The sequence below is a fragment of the Cannabis sativa genome, unplaced genomic scaffold (genome assembly GCF_029168945.1).
Source record: "Cannabis sativa cultivar Pink pepper isolate KNU-18-1 unplaced genomic scaffold, ASM2916894v1 Contig3, whole genome shotgun sequence".
In the NCBI taxonomy this organism is placed as follows: Eukaryota; Viridiplantae; Streptophyta; class Magnoliopsida; order Rosales; family Cannabaceae; genus Cannabis; species Cannabis sativa.
This window is the reverse complement of record NW_026870039.1, coordinates 3,690,238-3,709,218: the sequence shown is the minus strand read 5'-3', so window position 1 is coordinate 3,709,218 and position 18,981 is coordinate 3,690,238. Positions and strand designations below refer to the sequence as shown.

Below are 18,981 nucleotides of genomic sequence, written 5' to 3'. Positions count from 1 at the left end.
TCTCTCTCTCTCTCTCTCTACAATACACACATTGCCACCACCGGAGCTAGTGTTCGGCCGACTTACTCAAAGGGAACTTGAAACCCAACCAAAGCTCTAAGAAAGTCATTCCTTTAAACAATAATGGGTATGTAATTTCTTTAGTAATTATTGTTTGATTTAGATGTATTTATGTTGAAAGTAATAGATCTACACATATCCGTGGTTTTTATGCACCCTTTTGACACCCTTTGTCAATGAAACACGAAATGCAGCAAGTCTGCGACTTTACTGGTTTTTTTGCAATTTTAGCGGTATGTTTCGACATGTTAGCGACATTTAGCGATCACTGGCTGGCTAGAGGTTAGGGATGACTTTTAGCGACATATGTCGACATGTCGCGACACACTTCGCGACACATAGAATTATTGTGTTATATTGTGGATATATTTAGTTTTCTCGACAAGTTCGCGACGTTTATCGACATACTTTTTTTGTGATTGGTTCGCGATAAGTAGCGATAGGTTAGCGATATCTTGCGACATATTGGTTTGTTATAATTTGTGGTCATTTTGGTTTGCAGATTCGAATGTGTTTGTAGTTGTACTATATGATGGGGCTTGGGCAGTTGAAGGTTTCAACTGGATTTTCAATAATCCCAAAAGTAAGATGTTAATGTTTGAGGTTGACACTACTTTAGAAAAGATGAATGATATTTTGTATGAAGAATTGGATATAGACCCTATTGTGTATGAACTGAAAATAGAGGTGTGTTATATGTACATGAAAGGCAATATGATACCGCCAGAAGTTTTAGTGAAAGATAGTCAAGTAAGATTGTTCTTAAGAATGAAGGCAAAAATGAGTGTGGAGAACTTGCTGCCACTGTTTGTGACTAAGGTTAAAAGGCATGCGCTTTTGGGGCCTACTCCGCCAACTGTCCTCCCAAGAAGTGTTGTTGGGAGTTTTGTCCCAGAAACAGATCCAGCCGTAGGGATGAATGAGCAGGCCCCTACTAATATAGAGGAGGATAATAGGGTTGACTATGGATTTGACCAGTTCAATGAGTTTGATGGTGCATTTTACAACAATGATCCTATAGTAGATTTGAACGAGGATGGTGATGCGGAGTTGGAAGTTCATGAACCTATAGAAGTACCTTCTTTAAGGTTAGAACTACCTCCACCATCTCCACCACGTCCAAGGGAGCAAAGGAAAGACCAAGAAAGAAGAACCCCTCGGAGTGAAAATCACGAAACACCAGGCACCAGTAGTACCGCCTGTGTCCTCCTCGTAGTACTGTACCATCTGATTTTGAAGTTTGTACAAAATTCAAACCTATTGTGTGGACAAGGGAAGACATAGAGGAAAATAATGTTTATACAACTTCTTTTACTGGTACACATTCAGGGGAAATATATGTTGGCAAGATGTATACAAATAAGACTGAATTGAAAAATGTGGTTGGAAGGTTTGCATTGAAAATGAATTTTGAGTTCATGGTGAAGAAGTCTGGGACCGATGTTTTTTATGCAACTTGCAAGGGTTCAGATTGCAAATGGAGAGTGAGGGGTGGGAAGAGGGCACGTTGTGACATGTTTGAGGTTACTGTATTCCACAACGAACACACATGTAGCCTGGATTCTAGACATGCTGATAACCGTCAAGCAGCACCGTGGGTTGTTGGCCACCTCATTAAGAACAAGTTCAAATCAGATGGAACTAAGTACAAAGCTAAAGACATACAAAGGGATATGTTTCAGGAGTATGGGATCAAGATGAGCTATGAGAAGGCTTGGAGGTGCCGAGAGAAGGGACTTTTGTATTCTAGGGGTACGCCAGCAGCAGCTTATAGTCAGTTACCTGGTTACTTTTACGTGCTGGAACAGAAGAATCCAGGTACTATTACAGACATTATCACAGAGGATAACAGGTTCAAGTACTGTTTCTGGTCACTGGCTGCTTGTAGGAGGGGATTTAAGTTTTGTCGTCCTGTGATTAGTATCGACGGCACGTTCTTGAAGACAAGGTTTGGGGGCACAATGCTAGTTGCTGTAGCGTACGATGCAAATAACCAACTGTTTCCGATTGCCTTTGCAATTGTTGACAGCGAGAATCATGACTCTTGGAAGTATTTCTTGCAGAAGTTAAAGGAAGCGATTGGGGAGGTTGAAAACTTAGTGTTTGTATCGGATAGGCATCAAAGCATTGAACATGCTGTCGAGGTTATTTTCCCCGAAGCATGCCATTGTGCATGCTACAAACATATTTCTATGAATGTCACCCACAAGTTCAAGACTGATGTGTGTAACACGCAAATATGGTTGGCCGCTTACGCATGGTCGAAGAGGGAATGTGATAGACATTTGCAGGTGCTCCGACAGATGGATCCTCCCATCGCTGCTTATGTTGACAATATAGGATTAGAAAAATGGGCTCGTCCTTATTGTCTAGGAGACAGGTACAACATCATGACAAACAACGCTGCAGAAAGCCTTAACAACGTGACTGAAGAATTCCGGGCATATCCAATAACTACTCTAGTTGAGTTCATAAGGTTCACACTACAAAATTGGTTTGCTAACCGTCTTGAGAAGGCAAGTAAGTGTGTTACCCCTTTGGCAACTCATTTTGAGGAAGATTTGATAAAGCAACACGAGGATGGTAGACGTAGAAGTGTCCTACGTAACGGTGCACAATTGTTTAATGTTGGAAGAGGTGCTGACGGTTCTGACTTTGAAAAAGGCGGAGATGTGAACTTAGTTGAGAGAACATGCACTTGCGGCATGTTCCAATTGTTGAAAATTCCTTGTCCCCATGCATGTGCCGCAGCGCTTACTCAGAATGTCAGTGTGTACGCTCTGTCATCTCCCTATTACACAAAGGAGACGTGGAAGAATACTTACGATGCAACAATTAATGTTGTGGGCGAGGAGGATGAATGGGTGCTTCCAGAACACATGCAGAACATGAGAATCGGTGTACCAGTGGAGAAGAAACCTGTAGGTCGTCCAAGAAAGAGCAATGCAGGAAGACTACGGACTAACCGATTTCCATCGAACGGTACCAAAGTCAAGGAACCACGCAAATGTTCAAACTGTGGCGCATTGGGACACAACAAAGCTACTTGCAAGGCCAGGGTTTGAGCAGCATTTTCGTTTTTAAATTGCATGCATTATTATTATTATGGTTTATGACATGTTACTTGTATTTTTTTATGTATGACTATGTTTTATGGATATTATTTTCTGTGTACGTGGTCGTTTACTCGCACTATCTCAGATTTTTGATTATAATTGTGCATTTCACGACATTTTGCGATATGTAGCGACACTTTCACGACATGTTTGGAAATTTATTTTATTTTGGACAAGGTCCTGAAAATGCGACTTTCCACGACTACACTAGCGACATGTCGCGATATAGGAAGAACTTTTTTCAATTATGGAAAAATTTAAAAACTGCGACTTTCCACGATTACACTAGCGACATGGTGCGATGTAGGAAGAACTTTTATCAATTCTGGAAAAAATTAAAAAATAGCGACGTTTCACGATTAAGTTAGCGACATATAGCGACATTAATGCAACTTTTATTTATTCAGTGAAAAGTCGATATTTAGCGACGTTTAACGATTACATTTGCGACTCAAAAGCGACATGTAGGAAGAACTTTTATCAATTACGGAAAAAATTAAAAAATAGCGACGTTTCACGATTAAGTTAGCGACATATAGCGACATTAATGCAACTTTTATTTATTCAGTGAAAAGTCGATATTTAGCGACGTTTAACGATTACATTTGCGACTCAAAAGCGACATGTAGGAAGAACTTTTATCAATTCTGGAAAAAATTAAAAAATAGCGACGTTTCACGATTAAGTTAGCGACATATAGCGACATTAATGTAACTTTTATTTATTCAGTGAAAAGTCGATATTTAGCGACGTTTAACGATTACATTTGCGACTCAAAGCGAAGTGTAGACTTGCAATATTTGCATAGAGATCCAGGCTTCACCTGTTTACCATTTAAATAACCTAACTTGCAGCGACGGCAGCCTTCGGGGAAGCCTGGTGGTGGAGCCGGCCATACACCTGTTTTGTTAAATTTTTTTTCAAGTTTTAGAAACCTCCACTCGTTCATAAGCCGTTCATGTTCAAAACGTTTCATGTCGTCAAGCACTTTTTGCATTTGAGGCGTAATTTCCCCACAATCAGGCTCCTGCTTGATCTCTTCAGGAGTAAGAATCGGATATTTGCCCTTGTTCCTTCTAGTAGACATTGCTAAGAGAATTATCTTAAGAGGAAAAAAATTAAGAAAATATGTGTAACTTATGAGATAGACAATTGCCTTTTATAGAGAAAACTAGTAGTTGGGAAGGTGGGATAATAAATGTAAAAATTGAATTACACAATTGTACACATGTTTGTCATGCAAAAAGCAATCTGGGAAATTTTCGCGACATGTCGCGACACATAGCGACATGTTAGCGACATAATCAAGTAGTTGGTTAGGCGGGATAATAAATGTCACATTAATTACCATTTAATGTGGAAACGTCTTTTGTAACGACGTTTCGCGACATTCTTGCGACATGTTAACGACATCAACTGAAGAGTCAAAACATGATTGTACTATCGACATTTTAACGACATGTTCGCGGTGCTTTAGCGATATGAAACCAAACACTCTGAAACTTAAAAATTTCGACATTTAACGACATGTTAACGATTATGTAGCGACATGTAAGTAAAGTTTTTAAATTGAACACTTTTCCATATATAAAAACTGTACAGTACTAAAAACAACTATCGTCTATAATACAAAAAATTTACAACCCTTTTAAATTATATTTTACCAAGTTAAGTTCTGATAAAACAAGTCTACACACCACCGATCTCTGAACATTCTCATGCTATCGTCTGTAATGTTGTCCAAGGACCGATTCAGCATGAGGTGTTCGATGTACTCAAGTGCATACACCCCGCAATCACCACTGAAAAATTAACAACAAACACATTTAGAGACTGAACTGCATATAAAGAGTAATGGCAAATGAAATAATAATATACTATATTAACAAATACCTTGTTTTACTTTGGGGAACCACCTCACTTGGCATGCGTCTAGCATGCATTGCTTTCAGTTGGCTACTGTCCCCTAAGTCCACATTCAGAATGTTGTTGTTGACCTGATCATAATAGCCAGTAGACCTCAGCAGATGTGGAAACAACTCAGTCCAAGGTAGCATGATGGCATCAAACTGTGCTTCGGTGGTGCATGATAAATCATTATCGTACACCCGAATCTGCCACATATCAATATCTACCTCAACAGCAACCCAATGTTGTTGATGATCGAAGTACAGGACGAAGTATATGAAGTTCAAATCCTTCCAACATGGCATGTAACGGCTCTCCATACCCAGATAGTACTGGTTCACCGCATCTGGCCATTCGAACGTACTTCTGTCACCAGCATGGCAGCTCCAAATGCCTATGAGGAATTGTGGAAGTGTTGTGTCCAGAATCACACCTGGCTGAGGGTACAACTCTGGAAAATGATGGCGTCTCCTCCTCATCAAGTGTGATATGGCATCTATGTGCTGCATAAAAAAAAGAGAAGATTAAGTAATGTCGTAAATAAAGTCGCGAAATGTCGCGAAGATTGTCGTTAAATAAATTTGCCTTATGTCGCGACAATGTCGTGACAATGTCGCGACATGTCGTTAAACAGAACGTGGAAAAAACGCGACCATGTCGCGAGAATGTCGTGACAATGTCGCGAAATGTCGACAAATTCAACAGAAAGAAAAACACTTCTGTGCCAGCAACAATGTCGCGAAAATGTCGCTACATTGTCGCTAACACATCGACAATACAATAAAATGTTGCAAAAAAAATGAAAAATACTAATTAATGATTAAATACTTACCCCATCGTGAAGCCACTCTGACCTAAGATACAGAACTGTGAAGAACTTCACATCGCCAACACCGGTGTGCACATTCCTAGGTCGAGCATTGGGAATGTCTCCAATCAACCACCTCTTGAACGTACGAAGCAATCTACGGTCTGCTGGTCTCTCCGGGTCTACGTTCTCTGGAAGAACTCGCCTCTTTTTCTTTTCCGCAGTGTAGTCGTTCAAGTACGTTGGCGGCTTCCTCTTCCTCACAAATGGCACATTTTCTGGGGGTGCAGGTAGAAGTAGGACTTCGTCCTGTGATTGTGTATCCCCAATGGCCGTGATGATTGCGTCCAATGGAGTTGACGGTGCCTCGTTATCATCTGCTTCCCAATCTTCTGGGAAGACATCTTCGTTATCACTCGCCTGTTGTTCCTCATTTTGCGGTGCAGGTGTGGGCTCTGCAGGTGTGGGCGGTCCTTTTACCATAGCCATCAACTCGTCCATCTTAGCCAGTAGAGTCTCCTTCAGATCTTTCTGACTCTCTGTGAAGGACCGCCTCATACTGAGATGGCTATTTACTAACCCCGTCTGTGCCAACATGACGGCTTCTTGCTGGGACTCAAGCTTCTCTAGCCGGGCCTCAATGCTATCCAACCTCTTTACAAGGTCAGTATCCACAGTTATGCGGTTGGAGCGAAGGACCCGTGAAGTAGATGGCTCGTGTACTTCAGGTGCCGGTGGTGGTGGAACTAAATTTGCCTTTGTCACGGCCTCGTTGATGGTCTTCGCTTGAGTTTCAAACACAGACTCTTGTGTACCATCAACGTCCACCGTCTGTTCTACGTCCATCTCAACGCAAAGAGGGGCTCTACCCTCATTAATACTCTTGAAGTATGCCTCTTCAACGGGCCGGGGAAACAAGCACTTCTTCACCACCAACCGAAACAAAAAAGAAAACACGAATAATTAAAAGCTCGTTAAAAGAAGTCAAAAATTATGATAATTGAAAAAAGAAGCACAATGTCGCTACATGTCGATAACACGTCGCGACATATGTCGCGATAAGCGATACAGCCACTTCTTTTGCGACATCGCATAATGTCGCTAACATATCGCTAACAATGTCGCGAATGTTCATTTTCAATAAATTTAAATAAAATACAGAACAGTAAAGAAACATACCCGACTGTTGAATAACAGTGCAATGTCGGTTGCCTTGACATCTTGTTTCCGCTGGCCCTCCGGTGTTTTCCAGCTCAACATTCTGGGGAACTTGGTCCCGTTGCAGTGGGCATACTTCTTCCCCAACTTCTCAATTGCTTCGTATGCCCGATCGAAAGGCGGTACATAGCCACTAACCGTGTACTTTGCCTCCTGAGCAATCTTCTTCCCCTTCTTCTTGTCAACATTATCCTTGTAATGTTGCATATTCTTTCCTAATGTCTCCATCAGCTTACGAAAAGCGCGCTCGCCCCACGGATACTTAAAGAAGAAGTCGAGATCGTTAACAAACTTCAACATCTCAGGCCAAACTTGGACATTGCCCTCCTTTGATACTAATACACCTTCAATGAAAGCGATCGATCCAAGCTTGTAGGCATCATCTTTATCTTCGCACCTCTCAAGTTGGATCATAAGGGAGTCCAACTGAACAGAACTCTTCCCTTCAAAATAAGTCCGAACTAGATGGTCGTTGGACTTGGCGTGTATTTCCTCCTCCGTAGGGGCACTACCCATAGGTAAGCCAGTAATGAGTCCAAACTCTATCCGTCCGAATCTCATGTCATTTCTCCCTACATGAAACCAAACCTCATCCTCCTTTTCTGTGTCCACTTTCATTTTTCGTAAGAGGAGGCTGTGGACCAACGCGCCAGAGAAAGTTAACTCTCCAGCTTCCCAAAAGTGTCCGAAAGGACTAGCCTTCACTGTCTCAACCAAATCCATCTCAGTAAACTTGGCCTTGATATATCTGAACCTATCTGTACCCCGATAGGTAAGACGTCCCGTGAAATGAGAGGTAATTGGAAGTTTAAGTTCAGGAGCCATCTGCAAAATTGTCAAAAAATTTGTTAGAAGTATGTCGCGAAAAATGTCGCTGTATGTCGCTATACATCGCTAAATATAATCCTGATCAAATCGCCAAATACGTCGCTAATATATCGCTAATGAATCGCTAAACACAAAAAAGAGGCTGCAAAACTAGTCCTATGTATAACTGTTATATATCGCTAATATATCGCAAAACATGTCGCCAAACACACATACAAGTCGATAAAAATCATGAAACCTAAGTACTAAATTCAATATCGCTAATTATGTCGCTAGTATGTCGACAACACGTCGTGAAAAGACGTTTAACAGAAAATCCCTAACTTTTTCTAGACGATGTCGCGTTATGTCGTGAACATAGTCGCCCTACGTCGCAAATTTTGCACAAAAACCAGAAAATATACCAAAACAATGAAATTCAAACGAAATCAAACAAATTGAACCTAAACTAACTACATTACTTTAAAATGAAGCACAAACAGAAGAAAAAGTAATGAAACAACAAAAAAGTTTAGAAAAATACCTTTTTTTAAGGTTTTGGATCTGGGTTTCGTTTGGGGGTGTCGCGAATGGGGGTTTCTCGATCTCGTCTGGGGTTTCACGATTTCTTCTTCGAAGAGTTCGCGATGTCGTCTGAGATGGGTTTCGCGATTTCCTCTGGATGCTGGGGTCGGGTGGTGAGGGGGTGGTCCGTGAGTGGGGTGAGGGCTGTCTGGTTTGCGTGAGGGGTGGGTGTCGTGGGTGGTCCGGTGAGTGAGGGGTGGTCGGTGATCGGGGTATGGGTTGTCCGGTTTGCGTGAGAACGAGAGAGAGAGAGAGAGAGAGAGAGAGAGAGAGAAAACTGAGAGTTAGAGGGAGAGTGAAAGTTTGAAATGGGGAGGGTAAAGTTGGGATTATAATTAATTGGAGAGTATTTTTTTAATTTTTTTTTACATAGTATATTAAAACAATATATGCTATATTTAAGCATATATTGTCAAATTTCCCTTTTAAATTAACAGTCTACAACCCGTGGAAAGGTTTTGTTTTGATGATTTGTCAAGTTCACGAAATAAAGCGAAAATGCTATATTTTGGCTGCCATCTTGAGGATTATTAAAATAATAAATAAATACGTAGATATTTCTGACATTCCAGTCATCATCATGTCATTTTGCCCTTTTTCTTTTTTAATTTTCCTGACTACGCCAACTAATAACCAGCTGGATTCTACAAATAAGTGCTGCCACGTCATCGATTGCATTGATTATTTCAGAATAATTACGCCACCATAGGATTCTCAGCTTTTAGCTTCCCAACAAATCTCAGCAAAGAATAAATATCACCCAAAGATAATACTATTTACAGACAAAAACAAAATCGGAGCAGAAAATTAATAATTAAAATTTTAATCCCTACTAATTCCTCCTCACTGTACAATGTGCTCTTCAATTAAACAATTAAAAAATAATACAGCTAAAAAATTGCTGTTAGTCACTACTCACTACCCACCAAAACAAAAATAAAGTAGCTTTCATTCTCAAAAACGACAATCCAAAGTACCAAACGACACACTTCACTACTGCCTTAGCTGAGTTAGTTCCTTTGGAAGTTTCTTCGAAAACAACCGGCAAGCATCCATGCTCAAATCCATGGCTGCGGCAACCGCCACGAACGCCGCCGCGTCCTCCGTGCAAGTCACGTGCTGCACACCCACCTCCACCTCTGGCCTGCTCCGCTTACCCAAACCCTCAACCGTCGACGACATCACAAACCCTCTATACGACATGTGACAAGGAAGAGCGAAACCGAAATCAGACCCGGATCCGGAACCCGATCTCGACCCGGGCCTGGAACCAGATCCGAAATCGCAACTGCTATTCGGACTGTTCGCCGGAGAGATGCTCGATGTAACGTCAATGGTAAACTTTCCTCCGGAGTTAGCGTTCACGGCGGAGCTGGCGAGAGTAGCGGCGGGTGTTGATGTATCGCTAAGGAGCTCGAATTTGTACCCTACCGAGTCTGAGCCACAGCGTTCGCGCCACGCCTCGAGTCGGCCCCATGGCTTCCATGTCCCCTCGCCGGGACGGAGAATCAACCATGCACCGGGGTTGGATCGACTGACCCGGTCGGAACCGGGAGAGGCCACGAAGGGTGTAACCATCGATGCAACCGCCACTGGCGAACCGGAGAGGTCGTGGATGGTAATGGACCATCCTTTACGCTCCTTCGAGTAATTGTCCTTGTTGGTCTTCAGAGATGGTAACCAATTCCTTGAAGTGCTTGGTTCAGACATTGAACTGTAAATTTAAAAAAAAAATTAGAAAATATGTTAAGAGCAAAGAACGAGATTTTGTTAATTAGAAAATCCCATGTACTAATCCAGAAGAAGAAAACCAACCTGTTTTTCAAATCACTGGAACTTCTGAACCCAAATTTGCAAGTGAAAACGGGTTGTTTTACATTCCCTTGAACCTGAAAAACTTGGGGACTACACTCTGGCTCTCCATCGAATTGGAAAACAAATCTCGGGTCGGGCTCGGCACGAACACACAAATGCAACTGCGACGAAGACCCTTTATTAGTACTACTATTATTATCCCCCATATCCACCCAACCATTCTGAAAAAAGAACGGCCTTGATTCAGCCTTCTTTAGATCCAACGGTACCGAAACTTTCCCAACAAGCTTAGCAGCGTTAAACCCACAAGTGGATCCTCTCCGACCAGTGTAGACGGAAATCTTCAATACCAGAGGCTTCCCTGCAAAACCGTCGATGTGGGTCTTGTTCAAATTGAAAGAAGCGGCTAGAGATTGAGAATTAGCATCCGGGGTTGGAACACTACAACTACTACTACTACAGCTACTAGTTCTACTAACTTGTGGGACTAAAGGGATGGTAGCGAACTGTACAGGGAAGTTTTTGAGTTTGATCTTACAGAAGCACGGCGACGTTGAAGGGTGGACCCCGGAGAAGGACGGCTTCAAAGCCACCGGGAACTTTATCGACAAGTCACCGATTAGGATCCGGATAAAGGGACACGGATCCATTGGAGATAAATTAACGAAGTAATATTATCCTGGAGTTTTGGCTTGGATTTGATTTGGTTTCTCTTCTTAAGAGAGAAACATTTGTTATAAGTACAAACTAGAGAAGGTGTGGACTGAAAAAAAAGAGAGGGTACGAGCTTGAAAGATATACGGAGTGAGTTATTATGGCTATGGAGAATGAAGAAGAAGATGATGAAACCAAGGGCGCAACAGCCTGTATTACAGCTGGGTCAATTCTTGCAAAAACAAAAATAAATTCAGATTGGGTTTTTTTTCTGTGGGTCCATATCCTGTTGGCTATGTGTGAGCTCACTTTTATTTTTTTTAATTAATTTTGTTTCCTTTTATTTTATTTACCTTGTAACTCTTGACTATTGACTCCAAATTAGGAAAAGGAAAGATTCGAAAAAAATATATAAAACTGCTTTTCTTAAATTTTAAGTTTGTTGGATTTGGTTTTTTCTCTTACATGGGGTGAGGGATTTGTGAGTGTGAAATTAGTAGACTATTTGTATAACTACTCTTTGATATAGTTTTTGAGAATTGAGAGTGAGACTAAAAAAAGACAGAAAAGAGAATATGTAAGTAAATAAGGTAGATATTATTTAGGAATGTACATCCCACCTAATTTAATATTTTTTTACTAATTGGATCCAATTAGTAATGGAATATTTACATGGTAATAAAAAAATCTAATTTCTATAAATATAGTAAATAAATTTAATAGGACAAAATATGATATTTAAAATTAAAAAAAAAAAATTAACATATGATATGTCATTTATATTACTATAAAAAATATTAAAATTCTTTTTACATTTATTTTTTAAAAAATGAAACTACAGTGATTACTAGAATTGTTACTGGTGTTAAAAAATTGTCGGAGTTTGTTGTCGGTGTTAGAAAAATCATTAGAGTTACTTTTGCTACCGGAAAAGTCGTTGGAGTTGTTGTTGGTGCCAGAAAAGTCACCAGAATTAGTATAATCGTCGAAAAAATCACTAAAAAATTCGTCGAAGTTGTAACCGTTACCGGAGTTAGATGTTGGAATATAACTAATAGAAACTAGTTACGTTTATTTGCTAGTAAAAAATATGAATAATGAAACTAGTTTCTTAAAATAATAAAAAAAACATAATATTTAAACATGAAAATGAGTTATCTTAAACAACCAACTAAGAAATTAAACAGGCATAAAACAACTAAAAAATAATAATTTTAAAAACTAAAAATAAACATAAAGACTATATAAAGATAAATTGAAAAAAAAATGAACATACTTCAAAAAGAAAAAAAATGTATATACCAATTTACTGATTTTTCCTCTTTTTTGATTTAAGCGTTTATATATTATAACCATATTTTACTTGGGACTCGAACCCAGGACCTCCAACACCCACACACCCACCTATGGCCACTTGAGCTAGCCTCAAGTGGTTAAGATGGAAGTTTCTTCTCAGAGTCAGAACTTAAAATCTTTAGCAACATCTTTCATTATATTTATACTGGAAGAATTATATTCCATTTGAAAAAAAAAAAACACAAAAAATAAATCAAACCCAGTTTCGTCATACAACAATAATGAACATTATGAAATCAAACAAAAACCAGTTTCGTTACAAAATAATAATAAAGATTATGAAAATAAAATAAAAATAATATACAATAAAAATAATTTAAACTAGTTTCATCAATCAACCAAATGAGAAAAAAATCACAAAAAAATACTCTCAAATATATTAAAAACGACACACAATGCACAACAATAATTTAAAAACAAAATATAAATGTGAAAACCAGTTTCGAATCTAAAAACAAAATAATAATAAAAAAAAAACTTAAAATGAAAAATATACAATAATATCATAAAATAGAGCAACCCCATTACAGAACTCTTAAAACTTTTGAAACTAGTTTCGAACCTGTGAACCCTATAAAACTAATTTCGACACTATAAAAAGTAATAACAAAATATAAATGCTAAACAATAAATTTAACTGAAATCAGTTTTATCAAGCAACTAAATGACAAAAAAAAAAAAAAAAAAAAAAAGAACCCCCCCCCCCCCATATATAAAAACAACATACAATGTATAACAATAATCTAAAAATAAAATATAAGTGTGAAAACCAGTTTCGAACCTAAAAATAAAATAATAAAAAGGAAACTTAAAATCAAAATTATATAATAACATCATAAAATGGAGCTGCCCCATTATAGATCCCTCGAAACATGTGAAATTAGTTTTGAACCTATGAACCCGGTGAAATCATTTTCGAACCATTAAACCTGGTGAAACGAGCTTCAAACCTGTGAAACTAGTTTGAAACTTGTTAACCCTATGAAACCAGTTTTGACCCTATGAAAAATCATAACAAAACTTGTGAACTCATACAAGACCATAACAAAAATTAATGTTAAAATCTCAACTCATCAACTACAAATAAAAATAAGTTGAGAACAAATACGATGAAAGTCATATATAAATAAAAATAACATAATAAAACATAGAAACCAGTTACATAAATCAATGAAACTGGTTTTTACATAATAACATATGTAGTATTTTCTTAAATAAATTTGTATCTATGTATCATTATGTAAATTTTATTAATTTATGAAACTGGTTTCTGGTTGTTATTATATGGATGAAAATAACTAACAAATATAATGAAAGTCATATACAAATTAAAACGACATAATAAGACAAAGAAATCAGTTCCATAAATCAATGAAATTGATTTCTACATAATAACATATATAGTTTTTTATTGAAGAAATTAGTTTTTATGTGTTATTATGTAATTTTTATTGATTTATAAAACTGATTTCTTGTTATTATATGGATGAAAATAATTAATAAATTTATATATATAAGACAAATATAATTAAGAAAATAATAAAAATAACAATTAAAAATAATTATTACCAATGCATTTGGCAAAATTGAAGCGATAGAGAAAACCGTCTTTGGAGAGCTTTTTGAAATTTTCCTCAGATTAGTTCCATGCATCAACTCTATTAGTCTTACAGTTTTTGATAAATTTCAATCCACGAAGAGCCTTATGAGCTCCAGAACGAGTCTGATCAAGTTGAGCTCACTGTTTCCTTGAAGCTCTAGCTACTAAAGTCGAGTTGAATCCAACTCCAAGTTCGACAACCATTTTGAGGAGAATTTGATGTGGACATTGCCGCTGAGAGCACATGCGAGTTGTGACTGTGGTGGCTCCACGGAAATCGCTTTAGCTTGGCTCTTAGTTCTTGCAAAAATTACTTCACCTTAGTGACGGCTTCTACTTTAAGCTCATGAGAAAACTCACAAAACTGACTCGACGAGCTCTGTTTAAACATAGACGAAGATCTCGACACCAAAGTTGGAGTTTCACTTCCGGCACCACCAATGACGGAGAATGCATCATTGATGTTAATCATCGTCGCTGGTTCGACACTCTAAAGTAAAATGGTATCTTCATCTTGAAGATCAAGCGTAACCTCGACAAACTCCTCTTCCACCACAGTTGTAGGGGTGAGCAAAAAATCTAAGAAACTAACCAAACTGAGTACACCGACCGTCCGAACACCGAAAAAACTAACACCAAAAAAATTGAAAACTGAAAAAACTGCCTTCGATTGAAACTGCCTTTGCACGGTCAATTTTAGTGTTAGTGGCAAACCGACCGATTAAACCTAGAACTAACCAAACATATATATTATACACTATACATATATAATATAATTATTTTTGTACATATTTAATATACAGTTCTATTAAACTAGTTTTACTTTTTATTTTTTTTATTTGAAATCTCAATTATTCATTAATTTATTTTATTATAATTTGATGTATTTACGTATTATATACACACATTCATAAAATAGTACAAGTTTTTAATATAACTCATTACCAATTAGTAGCACAAATAATTTGAGCAAATTTAAAGAAAATTATTTTACATTATTTATTCAACTAAAAAAGTTTTGTTCTTAAATTATATGATATTTGATACAATACTTTAATTTTTTTAGTTTCTAAATAATTATAGCAAATTTAAAAACTTATTTTTTTAAAAAAAAAAAGAAGCTGACCGGTTTGGTCAGTTTAAACTGACCAAACTGTGGATTAAAACGGTTGGTTTTTTTACATATATATAATGGTCGGTCGGTTTTCGGATTATAACTATGAAAATCGAAAATCGAATTTCAGATTTTTTTGTGTAAAAAACCAACCAAACCGACTGTTGCTCACCCCTACGCAGTCGAACTGGAATCGTACCCCGACAATAATCCACCACTCACTGCCGATTTAGCAATTATTGAATCAAAACGCCCAACGTTGCTTGGCTAGAAGTGATCAGGCCAGCAACATCTCTAGAAAAAAGAGAGCTTAGAGAGAGAGAGAGAGAGAGAGAAATAAAATTATTACTAACAAAAATATGGCATAATAAACCAAAAAATAATAAGAAAAATACTTAAGCCCATAAAAAGTGGGCAAACATAATTCTGTCATATTTTCAACTTAAATATATTTTCTAATTAATTAAATATTAAAAAATATAATTAGTTACTAAAAATAACTATTTAGAATATATCTCATTAACTAAGTGTTTTTCTAAAATTAATTTTAAAATAATCAAATGAAAAGTAAATTTCATATATTTTAAAACTAATTATGTTGTTAATTCAATTTTAATTAGGTTAGACTAATATAATTAACATAATACAATTATTTAAATAAAACAAATAGGCCTTTACAATTGGGGTGGTTCGTGTGAGGGAGGGCTGGGCTCAGTATATCGTACCCACTACTAATGACCCCCTAACTCTCACACAAGGCCCAAATTAGAGGAATTTAACCATTAAATAAATAATTGTTATTCATTGAATAAGCCCAATACTACTTGGGCCTAAATAAAATTATCTTATGTGAAATTTTATTTTAGCAACCTAGTCCATTTAATTAATTAAAACTTAAATGGCTTCCTGTATGCATCTAAGCCCAAAAGTAAACACATAGGCTCACACACGTTAAATGATTTGGATGGACTAGGTTGAACCAGATCTTTATCTCGATTATTTAGCAATTCTTCCAGGATATCATTGTCCCAAGCTTACCTTCCAGTAACCATAAGCTGTTGAACATTAATTCCCTCAAATGCAGGATGGTCTGAAGTAATAAAAGGATTTTCCGAATGGGGGAGCCAAGCTTGATCAAGAACAGAAACAAAACTGCCATCTACAATGCACCAACGACACTCAGTTTTGATCAAAGACTGAGCTTCAAAGAGACTGTGCCACACAAAGCTCAGGTTCTGTCCAAGAGAAGCAGTAACATACGAGCCATTGGGATAATATTTTGCCTTGAAGATCCTACCAACCAAAGAGTTTTCATTAGTCAAGAGTCTCCATGCTTGTTTTCCTAGAACCCATGCCCCCAACATGTTCGTGAGCCACCATATGATCCCAACTTTTCCAAATAATACCCCTTCCTTGACCCGAAGAGGAATTCCACCAATATTTAACAAGAATTCTTTCCATTTCACGACAAAGCTTGATAGGTAAAAGGAACACACTCATAGCGTAACTTGGGAGTGCTTGGGCCACAGTTTTAATAAAAATTTCTTTTCCCGCTCTAGAAAGCAATTTACCATCCCAACCTTCCACTCTTTTCCTCACCTTTTCTTTACGAAAACCCAAAACATCAGTCTTATTTCGACCCATAGTACTTGGAAGACCTAAGTACTTGCTATGTTCATGAGCTTGGACCGTTCCCGTAACAACCATAATTCGTTGATGCACAGAGGCATCAATATTGTTGTTGAAAAAAATCAATGATTTTGCCAAGTTCACCTTTTGCCCCGAGGCAACCTCAAATTTATGCAGCAGAGACATCACACGAGAAGCTTCTTCCTCCGAGGCTTGACAATACAGATAGCTATCGTCGGCAAAAAGCATATGTGAGACTGATGGCGCACCACAGGCGATCTTACAACTATGAATCCATTGTCTTTGCTCAAATCTTTGAATAAGAGCCGAAAGTCCTTCAGCACACAGAATGAACAAATAATGGACCCCCTTGTCTTATGCTACGCGAGGGAATAATTGGCCCGATTCTCTGTCCACCATGAACAACATTGTATTTAACAGAAGACACACTGGTCATGATCAAAGCGACCCAACTAATATTGATACCCATCTTTAAAAGCATAGCTTCAAGAAAGGCCCACTCAATGTGATCATACGCTTTGCTCATGTCTAAATTAAGAGCCATAAATCTTTTTTTCCCTTTAATCTTTCTTTTTAAGTAGTAAAAAACTTCAAAGGATACCAAAACATTATCCGAGTGTTAGGCTATTTTTAGCATACGTTTTGGGTCACTTTTTATAGTTGTTTTCCTTCTTTATTATTATATTTGGAATAGAATTACGCTTGTTTTCTTTGGTTTCAGATTTCACACTTGGAATGTATAAATTGATCAAATTTCAGAAAACAACAATCTATAAAATAAAGAAAATTCTGCAAGAAAATAAAGCTGAAACTTCAAGCTTAAATTTGACTATGTTCTAATTATATTTTGGAAAAAGTCAAAACATAAAAGTTTTAGATTTCTTTTTCTTCTTTCCAACGCATCTTGAATCAACTCATTTGGAGTTTATATGTGAAAGTTATGCACATTTTACTGAAAGATGCTGAAGCTGTCAAATTTTGCTCCAGTAGTCGCGATCACCACTTTCCATGGTCGCGACTAGGAGCCAAACAACAAGTTTTTTTTTTTTTTTTTCGTATTTTGCCTATGGTCGTGACTAGGCTTTATATGGTCGCGACCAGGGGCGAAATACGAGATTTTTGGCCAGTTTTTGACTTTTTCAAAGGTAGCAACCCTAATTTCTATTTAAGGGGCTCGTGTTTTAGAAGGAAGGGAGGCAAAAATTGGGCCCAAAAGTGAAAGAAGGAGGCAGAGGAATCAATGGTGGCGATCCGAAATGCAATCACCAACTAGTTCTTTCTTAAACTCTTAATTTCTATGTTACTTTCTGTTTTAGTTTTGATTATGGATGTTATTATGGATTTTATGAACTAAACTCCTATTTGGGGAGATGATGAATGTTGATTGAAATTACTTTTGGTTAATGATAATTGTTATTTCTCCTTTCTTGATTGTGAATTTATCCATATTTGTGTTTAATTACATGTTTAAGATTGATCACCTTCTACATGTTCTATGATCCTAATTCAAAATGTGAAAAGTGAGAATTAGAAATGCTAAAATTGGATAAACTAGGTTTTGATGTGAAACGAAAGTATTTGCATAGCCTTTGTGACATTTAGATTATTGCTTAATGCTGATTATATGTTAATCTATCTCAGATATGATTAGATAACATGTGATTTAGGACCTAACAGATCTAAAAAGAGTTAGGTTAATTTTTATAATCTGTCATTCACATTGAGAAAGAGAATAGTAATTAGCATTAACAATTGGGTAATTAAATCAACAGGATTCTTTTCCCTAAATATTCATCCCTAATTAATTACACTTATTATTATTATTATTATTCAACCTTATTATTGATTCTACCAAATAGAAACAAGAATTCAATTGATTAGTACTTAGCTACAGTCCTCGTGGGAACGATCTCACTTACCTGAGTATTACTTGTTAAAACGATACGTATACTCGCGTGTTGGATTTATCACAACACCGAGATCAACCTCCTAGGAATGAAAGCACTCTGGAAAGGGGGGATAACATGGTCGAGGATATCTTTCAATCTATTAGCCAACGTCTTGGAGATAACCTTATAAAGAACGTTACAGCGAGAAATTGGCCTAAGATCTCCCATACCCACTGGATTTTTTTTCTTTGGAATGAGGACAAGGTTAGTATCATTAAGCCCCTGAGGAATGGAATTAGAGTTGAAAAAATGTTGAACAGCAACTACATCCGATCCAACAACTGACCAAAACTTTTGGTAAAAAGTAGGCGTCATACCATCGGGTCCAGGAGCTTTATCGG

General features: G+C 37.4%; 4 protein-coding genes across 4 annotated transcripts; 1 reads left to right on the top strand and 3 right to left on the bottom strand.

Moving 5' to 3' along the window:
* The first annotated feature begins 123 nt into the window (after positions 1–123).
* LOC133033114 (uncharacterized) lies at positions 124–3,125 on the top strand. Its single transcript, XM_061107719.1, has 3 exons — positions 124–127; positions 563–1,249; positions 1,390–3,125. Exons 1-3 carry the CDS (start codon positions 124–126, stop codon positions 3,123–3,125), a joined length of 2,427 nt encoding a protein of 808 aa, XP_060963702.1.
* A 1,607-nt stretch (positions 3,126–4,732) lies between these two features.
* LOC115724764 (uncharacterized) lies at positions 4,733–8,698 on the bottom strand. The gene is made up of 5 exons (XM_061107718.1): positions 8,462–8,698; positions 7,072–7,935; positions 5,917–6,816; positions 5,070–5,587; positions 4,733–4,978 (listed from the first exon to the last, which is right to left on the bottom strand). Exons 2-5 carry the CDS (start codon positions 7,933–7,935, stop codon positions 4,837–4,839), a joined length of 2,424 nt encoding a protein of 807 aa, XP_060963701.1. The 5' UTR covers positions 8,462–8,698; the 3' UTR covers positions 4,733–4,836.
* Positions 8,699–9,298: 600 nt separating this feature from the next.
* Positions 9,299–11,239, bottom strand: LOC115719968 (uncharacterized). The gene is made up of 2 exons (XM_030649309.2): positions 10,318–11,239; positions 9,299–10,216 (listed from the first exon to the last, which is right to left on the bottom strand). Exons 1-2 carry the CDS (start codon positions 10,965–10,967, stop codon positions 9,496–9,498), a joined length of 1,371 nt encoding a protein of 456 aa, XP_030505169.1. The 5' UTR covers positions 10,968–11,239; the 3' UTR covers positions 9,299–9,495.
* Positions 11,240–14,417: 3,178 nt separating this feature from the next.
* Positions 14,418–17,235, bottom strand: LOC115715534 (uncharacterized). The gene is made up of 4 exons (XM_061107717.1): positions 17,088–17,235; positions 16,613–17,005; positions 16,080–16,494; positions 14,418–14,556 (listed from the first exon to the last, which is right to left on the bottom strand). The coding sequence occupies exons 1-4, from the start codon at positions 17,233–17,235 to the stop codon at positions 14,418–14,420; spliced, it is 1,095 nt and encodes a 364-aa protein (XP_060963700.1).
* Positions 17,236–18,981: the final 1,746 nt, after the last annotated feature.

Bases quoted from the DNA above. Each gene is read 5' to 3' on its own strand.
- LOC115719968 (XM_030649309.2), bottom strand. From the start codon at position 10,967: ATGGATCCGTGTCCCTTTATCCGGATCCTAATCGGTGACTTGTCGATA. The intron at 10,217-10,317 runs GTTGGTTTTCTT...TTAAATTTACAG, and splicing joins TCCAGTGATTTGAAAAACAG to TTCAATGTCTGAACCAAGCA.
- LOC133033114 (XM_061107719.1), top strand. The intron at 1,250-1,389 runs GTAGTACCGCCT...GTACACATTCAG, and splicing joins TCACGAAACACCAGGCACCA to GGGAAATATATGTTGGCAAG.
- LOC115724764 (XM_061107718.1), bottom strand. From the start codon at position 7,935: ATGGCTCCTGAACTTAAACTTCCAATTACCTCTCATTTCACGGGACGT. The intron at 6,817-7,071 runs GTATGTTTCTTT...TTGGTGGTGAAG, and splicing joins CACTGTTATTCAACAGTCGG to AAGTGCTTGTTTCCCCGGCC. The intron at 5,588-5,916 runs GTAAGTATTTAA...TTTTTTATGCAG, and splicing joins CAGAGTGGCTTCACGATGGG to CACATAGATGCCATATCACA.
- LOC115715534 (XM_061107717.1), bottom strand. From the start codon at position 17,235: ATGGCTCTTAATTTAGACATGAGCAAAGCGTATGATCACATTGAGTGG. The intron at 17,006-17,087 runs GTGGACAGAGAA...TGTGTGCTGAAG, and splicing joins TAAATACAATGTTGTTCATG to GACTTTCGGCTCTTATTCAA. The intron at 16,495-16,612 runs GTAAATTGCTTT...TGAAATGGAAAG, and splicing joins AAGAGTGGAAGGTTGGGATG to AATTCTTGTTAAATATTGGT.